Here is an 8554-nt window from a genome sequence, read left to right as displayed (position 1 = left end):
GCGTGTGTGTGTGATTGTATGGTGTGGTGTACCTTGCGTAGTGTGTGTGATGTGTGATGCACATAGCATGGTGAGTATAGTGTGGTGAGGTGTGAGTGTGATGTGTCTGTGTGTATGGTGTGTGTATGGTGTGTGTGGAGCAGTGGTGGAATTCCAAATTTTTTACTACCAGTTCTGTGGGTGTGGCTTGGTGGGTATGGCAGGGAAAGGATATTGTAAAATCCCCATTCCCTCCCCACTCCAGGGGAAGATTACTGCAAAATCCCCATTTCCTCCCGATCAGCTGGGACTCGGGAGGCAGAGAATAGATGGGGTTGTGGCCAGCCAGAGGTTGTATTTACCGGTTCTCCGAAGTATTAAAAATTTCCGCTACCGGTTCTCCAGAACTGGTCAGAACCGGCTGAATATCACCTCTGGTGTAGAGAAACATTGGGAGTTTGGGATATGGGAAGGTAATGGAGGTAGTTTCAGTAGATAGTTGCTAAGGGGAAAACTTTGAAAAGTCCAACTCTTAATGCTATGAATTTCTGCTGACCCTAACCCTAACCCTACCTTTCCAAACCAGGACACATGGATTCCAGTAACTACTAGTATCTCCGATTGAAACTGTTCTTACAGCACATGAGAAAACATCTCTAATTAAATGAATCATGTCCCAATGGAAGCATCCTGCCTAAACTGGTTTCTCCATATCAGGGTATATTAAAGTAATGTTGATACCCAGAATATCAAACCTGCCCATTTATTAGATTGAAACCTATGAAAAACATATGTGAATCATTGGGTTCTACCAGAATTTGACAGAATTCCAGTTTCCTTTATTTGTTTTTCCATATTGCATCAGATTCTGACATTGTTGTGAAAATAAAGAGATTTTTAGCCTTATAATTCAGACAGTATTTATTAAGAGGTTCTTTTTGAGGGAGGGGATTAATTAAAAGCCTGTCTCAAATCAAGATGTAACAAATTACTCCTAGCAATTTATTATTTTAACAGCAAAAGTGATGTGGGTTTTAGTTGTCTCCTTATTTGTCTTCCAAGTTCCCACCAATCAGTCCCTGAAAGGACAATGGATGCTTCTGGAAGGTTCTCTGGTGCAGCTTGTCATCATTTCTCCAGGCTTTAAGGGGAGGTCTTGACTGGTTCCTGAGAGAAATAAACAGACAACCACTATTCTGAAGCAAACAAACTGTAGCTAGGTTTTCAAATGGTGCCTTTGACATATGGATGCCATTTTCAAAGAGATTCAACCTAAGGGGCAGTCCTTCATAGTAGGCCAGTTCAAGACACAGGCCAAGCAGAGATTCCAGGATGCTCTTCTCTGTAGTAAGGTAGAATAAGAGAATTTTATTTATTTTTTGTTTATTATATGTATCTCGCCTTTATTATTTTTACAAATAACCCAAGGTGGAGAACATACCCCACATTCCTTCCTCCTCCTCCTATTTTCCCCACAACAACAACCCTTTGAGGTAGGTTAGGCTGAGAGAGAGTGACTAGTCTAAAATCATGCTAAGGAACACAGAGCACCTTAGATGGATTTTTGAGATTAAGTCACCAGGCTAAAAGTTATCAGACTGTGAATTCCAATCCTACCTTTTTGCCTTTCATGGCTAAAGTAGGATTAGAACATACAATCTCCTGATGCCTAGCCTGGTGCCTTAATCTTAACCTTAAAAGTCCACCTAAGGTGCTCTGTAATCCCCTTATCCTAAACCTGGAGGGGTTTGTGGAATCAAAATGCAGGATCCAAAGCTCGTAATCAAGGCTCAGTGCAGTATTTACTGTTAACACTGGAGAAATTCCCTCGAGAAAATGGAGAGAAAAGGATAATCTCAGGCTTGTCTCAGCTTGGATGTTTAGGAAAGAAAGACCCTCAAATCCATTTGTAGCAAAAGGTATACTTTTACTAAAGTCAAGCAGTTACAGCGCAAGAAAAGCTGGATCTGAGTATTCCCGCACAAAGCCTGCCTTTTCCCCTTCTCCAGGGCCTTCCCATCTTCATCAGTTTTAAGAGTCCAAAGAAATATTTGCTTCTTGAGATTCAGGGGTGCCTATGGGAATGTTCTGATAGCATTTATCACTGGGCTACAAGGACACATTCCTAATGTCTCCATTTGTCTATTAAATAGTCACATTCATCTGAAAACTGAATTTCATTCTCATCTTTCTCTTTCTCAGCACTGCATGATTTCTCTGTAAGCTACTCTTCGTGGCTCATTCCTTCCTTCCCCTATGCCCAAGATCTGTCATTGTTTATGCTGAGATCTAGAGGTTTCTCCAGGTTCCTCTAGGCCATTGGCATCAGCTTGGAGAGCTTCCACTCCACAGAGCGAAGCTGAGCCACAAAAGTGCTATTTAAAAATGGTTTGGAATGCCGATGTGAAATCACTATTTAGAAAGAAGTCTAGCCCCCTTCTGAAATCATCCAACTTGATCCCAATTGCCGGCCATTACTACAACCAAGCACTGGATTCCTACCTCCTGTCTTCTTCCTAGTCTGATGAAACAGAATCACCTTCAGACTTGTCTGCAGAACAAAGAAAAATACAATATCAAGATAAGGTGTACATCTTATCACTAGAGAATCTGAATCTAGAAGTAGGATTCTGAGGATTCCATGATTTATGGCATAATATATATTTATTAAATATATATCAAAACATTATTGTTCTTCACCAGATGTTTAGGATTTGACATTTTTTGTCCACCTACTCTGTCCTTCCCAAAAAGCTGGGATGGGCAGATATTTTTTGATGATATTAAAGTTACCATTGCAGGATGTAAGCTATTCCAAATAGAGCTGCCTTTTGCAATTGACTGAGAGGGATTTTGTCAATGACGGTGGTCGTCAAGTGGTGAGCCAGATGTTTTGGGATTCGTTGTTGTTGTTGTCATCTTTATGTGAGCAACTAAGGCTTACTTAGCGGACATTACTAGAGACCCAACTCTTGGGATGTCATGAAATATGCTTGCTCTACAACATTTATCACTAGCATTACAAAATTGCCCAGTGTAAAATCAAATGAGTATGTTTCAGCAAAGAGTGGCAATAAAATCAATTTTTAGAAATTGCACTATGAGTGAGATGGGTGATCTCTATATCTGATATATAAATGATTTAAAAAAACATATTTTCCATTAACCATTACTCCTTTCCAAAGGCAGAACTAATAGCTGAACTTACGTGTCTCTTCAGCCTTTGACAAATGGCTCTTTAAAAAATCACAGTGCTCTACCATCCTTTCCTGGAATGGCTCAGTATTAAGAAGGAAGAAATTCTGCTCTGTGGCATTATAGAGTGGCCACTCATCCTTGCTGGCCACTAACCCAGTGGGATTCCTAAGGAGGAAGAAAAGGACATTGATGGAAACGAATCAAAGGGAGAACCAACCTAGAAATAAGGAGAAATTTCCTGACAATGAGAACAGTTGATCAGTGGAACAGAAGTTGCCTTCAGAAGCTATGAGTGCTTCATCGTTGGAGGTTTTGAAGAAGAGATTGGACAGCCACTTGTCCAGAATGGAAATGGGCTCGTTCTAGTTGCCTGCGTGGCAACTGCTTGAGCAGGAGGTTGGACTAGAAGAGCTCCAAGGTCCTTTCCAATTCTGTTATTCTGATGTAGCTCTTTTCCAAAGAGATTGGTTTTGACTTGAGAAACCACATCCAAGGGGAACTCCCAAAGGGGACTTTGTGGGAGGGGTGGAGTTTGGCTTAGTGAAATCTCTTATGTCTCCTCCTTGCTGATCCAAACCCAGGTCAGCTCCTCGTAGACTTTTGGATCTGCCAGTCCCAATACTGACACCCTGGGCACCCTCCATCTTGTGAGTTTCCCCTTCACTACTCACTCCCTTGCAAGCCTTTGCTCGTTCTCTTAATGGTAGAGTAACACTCTGTTTCTTATCTCCCCTTTGCCTTCTTTATTCTGCTTGGAGAAATCCTTAGAAATTCAGGGATGTTTCCAATATAGGTAGTCTTAGACTTACAACTATTCATTTAACATCCATTCAAGGTTACAATGGCCCTGAAAAAAGTGACTTACAACTGGTCCTTGCACTTACAACGATTGCAGCATCCTCACGGTCATGTGATCAAAATTTGGCTGCTTGGCAACTGGCATGTATTTACAATAGCTGCAATGTCCCGGGGTTACATGATCAACATTTGCAACCTTTCCAGCTGACTTTCAACTAGCAAAGTTAGTGGAGGAAGCTGGAGTCACATAATCATATATTGTACTTAACAATTGCAGTGATTTGTTTAATAACTGTGATAAGAAAGGTTTTAAATTGGGCATGATTCACTTAACAACTGTCTTGCTCGGCAACAGAAATTCTAGTCCCAACTGTAGTTATAAATCATGAACTGCTTGTATTAACACAACCTGTAAACATACCCAAAGGAATAGCGTGCATTACTTTATGGCTGCATTACTTTAAATATAAAGTGCATTTGTTCAATGGAATGGGTTTTTTTGGATTTGAAATAGAGATTTTTAGAAATAAAGTGAACCACTTACCCAGTTCTGGCAAACTCTGCCCAGTAATGCATCGTCTTATGGCTCAGTCTGGCTTCAGCCTCTGTATATGTTTGATTGACAGGCAGCACTGATTCAAGGGTTCCAAAAACATAAGAAATCTCAGCACCGTGAGTTGCCCCAATCCATTCAGGCCAAATTGACCATGGAGGGCGATGTGTGAATAAATAGGCATATACAGGACTCCCCGGTTTCCTGATATTTCCTGCAGCTTCCCTCAATGGGCATCCAATGATCCAATCTGTATAGAAGTGGGACAGAGCGGAGCGGAACTGTGCTGGGCCGTGTGGTCCTTCACTGTACCTCAGTGCAATAGCCTGAACAACATCTTCAGTTGCATTTGGCACCAACAGCTGTATCCCTTTCAGAAGCTGCTCCTGATTGATGAGGTTGTGGGTGATGTTAGGGAAAATATGGGGGACAAATGAGGCTGCTTCATCAGAGGTTTCACCTATGAGGACTGGTTTGACCTGAATTTGCCCCTCCTCCATCAGCTTTTCTGGTTCACCAAGCAAAAACTCCCCATCTGTGGTTGGCACGAAGGGAAAATTTAGAAGGAAGCCACCTTTGAAGAACAGAGATGTTTCATGCCGAATAAATTCAGAAACATTTTTGGTTTGCAGACAATGCCCTATGTTGATATTATTGTCCTTGGAGCAACCTAGCAGATGAATAAATTCCAGTGATAACTGTTTGGCATGCTCAGGAGACTTCCAGGCCCAGAAGGCATTGGCTGCTCCACTCTGGATTACCGCTTGGGCAAAAAGGTCCTGGCTTTTTGGTGTGAGAAGATGGAGATTCACAGAAGTTCCTCCAGCACTTTGGCCAAAAAGGGTCACCCGAGAAGGATCTCCGCCAAAAGCAGCTGCATTCTCTTTTATCCACTTCAGGGCCAGCTGTTGGTCCCATAAGCCTAGGTTGCCTGGTGCAACAGGTGGCAAATACAGAAAGCCCAGGGCTCCCAAGCGATAATTGATGGTGACCACAATGACGTTCTCAGTCGCAGCCAAGGATGCCCCATTGTACATATCCAGAGAAGACGCGCCCATTAAATATCCCCCTCCATGTATCCAGACCAAAACAGGCACTGGTGAAGTAGGCTGTGTGTGTGGCACCCAGATGTTGAGGGAAAGGCAATCTTCTGATAGTGGTGTTTTAGGAGACCACATCTCTGATTCAGGGACATCCCGGAAAATAAATTGAGGACAGGAATTGCCAAAATTGGTGGCCTCCAAGGTTCGACTCCATGGCTGATGTGTAAGGGGTTTCTGGAGACGCAACTTCCCCAAGGGAGGCTCAGCATAAGGAATGCCTAGATAGGCTGTCACAGATCCAGGGCCAGCCAGAAACTGCTTGCCCTTAATAGGGCCACTGCTGGTTATGACCACTGTGTTTCCATTAGATGCAGAACTGGAGGCTAATGGAAAGGGAAGGAGGAAGAGGAGGAGGCAGCACAAGAGAGACGAGCATAGTAGACAAGGCATTGCAACAGTAGGACGAGTCCGTGGACCTGGAAAATGTTACAACCAATATGAGATTATTCCAATACTGTATAAACACACCTTACACCAACTCATGATTATTTTATTGTGATGGTGGGGCTCCCTTTCTGCTGAGGACATTAATGGTGAGCAGGGAATGACTTAGTCAACTCTACCGTTCTCCATGATGTATCTCCAACGTTCTAGAAGAACCACTTAGAACTCTTGATTACTGATCCCCTTGCTCAGGGAATGGACAGTTTTACACAGAATTGCTAGTAGATCTTCTCCAGGATTCCCAATACACTGTATTATATATTATCTGTGTTCTAATACAGTTAGAATACAGATAATATATAACATAATAAGTTAGAATAAGTTTCTAACACTCCAGAATCCTATTCTGGAACTAAGAATGTAGTACTAAGCCCTATCCTGTAAATTATGATATAACTGAAATAAATAACAATAGAAATTACCCCAAATCAACATTTTTACTGCTCTGATCTTGTTTTAAATCCACCCACCATGTCAAGCCAGAAGAGTCACTGAAACCTAGGGTTAGATACCAGAAACATTGGTAATGGTTTACACCAAGGTCCTCGGTGGGAACAGAGATTCAATCTGATTGGTCGAAGGGTCTGACAACTCCCTATAAAAGGGCTGCTGTCAGACTGAACCTTTGCTGGACTGTACATAATTGACTTGTGCTAATAAAGAGCTGTTTGTTGCTCCGAAGCCTGAGTGTGCCTTCTTTCACCCGATCTAACACCTAGGATTACCAAGGTAAGTGTGCCCTCTTTTGGGTATGTTGTGCAATAAAATTTCTTAGAAAAACCAATTGTGGTAAGAATGGCAAAATAAGCAAAATTGTAAAGTATCAGAAAAAAAATGGAGACAGCTAATCTATAAAAGGCTATAAATCAGTGTTTCTCAATCTTAGCAACTTTAAGAGGTGTGGACTTCAAGTCCCAGAATTTTGGGAGTTAAAGTTAGGTACAACTGAAAAGATAAAGAGCACACTTTCAACTTCTCCTCTGAACCCAGAAACTCAGTAAATCTGATCACCGCAGGATTTGCTGTTCTCTTTCACACAAAGGCTAGCCTCAGAAATATTTTTTAGAACAGCTACTTTTCCCCAACCCAAGGGTGCCCAATCTCTGAGCTGTGGCCCATTACCAGGCCTTGAGACTTTTGGAACCGGGCCCCGGAGGTGGCAGATGAGTGTGTGAGCAATGCACGGATCCCCACTCACACAAGCAGCATGTGTGTGTGCCTGCCTCATACACAGATTGTTCCCCTCTACACACACACATGGCGATCCACAACCGAAGACCTTAATATTTTCCCATCCACACACGCTTTTCTCAGCAGGTGCTCTAGGTTGCCTAACAAGCATTTCTGTAGACTTCCTGAAGAAGACCTAACATTATTTGTCCTCGAGGAGCAAGACAGACTCCAAAACTGAACAAATTGTCAACTGTACAGCCAGCAATATTAAAGCAAAGCAAAGTAGAAATAATACCTCTCATCCCATGATGTATCCAGTCCAATTGCACAGGTGCTTTAGGAAATGCAATTCTATCAGCATCTACCCACTGATTTTTAACTGGTCTTATTGCTAGATAAAGATGATAGGAATTTGCAAACACATTTCTGAACCTAGAAGAAATGACAGCCCACTCTGAGTTTTATCTTCACTGCTTTTCTTTTCAACTTTTGCTCTCTGTGTCTCAAACGCTAGCAGGCATTTCCTATTATGGCTGAAGAAATTGTTGTCTCTTTAACGTTATGTTTAGCCTGGAATAGAAATAACTAGTCTAAATTGAATTAACCAGCCAGAAAAAAAAACAAGAAATTCTAGTCCCCTTCCTAAAAACCATCTTCTAATTCTCTGGAAAAAAAACCCACTGTTTTTCAAAAATTCTGCAGACTTACTCACTTGTTATTCAAAAGAAGAAAGCAGCTTCAGAGATGACCATGCTGTATCCTGCTCACACACACACACACAAAAGATCATGAAAAGAGGAACTTTATATATTGCAGGAAGGTGCATTGACCAACCGGATTCTGTCCATAAAGGGGGAGGAAGCTGAAGGTTTTGGCAAAAGGCTCCAATATCAAAGACATGGAAAAAACAGGGAAGTTCCTTCAAATGGGGTGAGAGAACTGCAGAGCAAAGGACAGTCACTATCTCTGGTGTGTAACCTGCAGCCTTGAAAAGAGCCATTACAACATCTGTCCAGATTTCAAAGCAACTAAAGAACCTGAAAGCAAATAACAGATACCTGATGTGACCCTAAATGAGATGACTCTAAAAATGTAGTAGGACAGACAGTGTTAGATTGGGTAATGGATAGGCACGCACAGGCTTAACAGTAACCACAGCTCTTTATTAACCACAACGAGTAAGAACAATCCAGCGAAGGTTGAGTCTCACAGCAGCCCTTTTATAGGGAGCTGTCAGACCCTTCGACCAATAGGATTAAACCTCTGTTCCCACAGAGTTTGGAGATGCCAAATTTAGGATGAAGAG

The 8554-nt window shown here is 42.0% G+C and overlaps 1 protein-coding gene across 4 annotated transcripts; it reads right to left on the bottom strand.

Annotated features, from left to right (window-relative positions):
* Positions 1-873: 873 nt before the first annotated feature.
* LOC309396144 (cholinesterase-like) lies at positions 874-8065 on the bottom strand. 4 transcript variants are annotated; one of them, XM_081960995.1, is made up of 6 exons: positions 7961-8033; positions 7544-7680; positions 4520-6047; positions 3188-3342; positions 2482-2530; positions 874-1321 (listed from the first exon to the last, which is right to left on the bottom strand). In XM_081960995.1, the coding sequence occupies exons 2-5, from the start codon at positions 7548-7550 to the stop codon at positions 2496-2498; spliced, it is 1725 nt and encodes a 574-aa protein (XP_081817121.1). In that variant the 5' UTR covers positions 7551-7680; positions 7961-8033; the 3' UTR covers positions 874-1321; positions 2482-2495. The 4 variants fall into 4 exon arrangements, with proteins under 4 accessions (XP_081817121.1, XP_081817122.1, XP_081817123.1 ...); XM_081960996.1 differs by having other exon boundaries at positions 874-1146; XM_081960997.1 differs by lacking the exon at positions 7544-7680 and having other exon boundaries at positions 7961-8065.
* Between the last annotated feature and the right edge of the window lie 489 nt (positions 8066-8554).

This window comes from Natrix helvetica (assembly GCF_964273705.1).
Source record: "Natrix helvetica genome assembly, chromosome: 1".
NCBI classification, from domain to species: domain Eukaryota; kingdom Metazoa; phylum Chordata; class Lepidosauria; order Squamata; family Natricidae; genus Natrix; species Natrix helvetica.
The sequence above is the reverse complement of the archived record's forward strand: the minus strand, read 5'-3'. Positions and strand labels throughout refer to the sequence as shown.

What these genes read in the sequence shown, in the direction of transcription:
- LOC309396144 (XM_081960995.1), bottom strand. An exon ending in GCAGAGTTTGCCAGAACTGG is followed by an intron (nt 3,343 to 4,519) that starts GTAAGTGGTTCA and finishes CTTCCTCCTTAG; the next exon opens with GAATCCCACTGGGTTAGTGG. An exon ending in GTCAAAGGCTGAAGAGACAC is followed by an intron (nt 2,531 to 3,187) that starts GTAAGTTCAGCT and finishes TTTGTTCTGCAG; the next exon opens with ACAAGTCTGAAGGTGATTCT.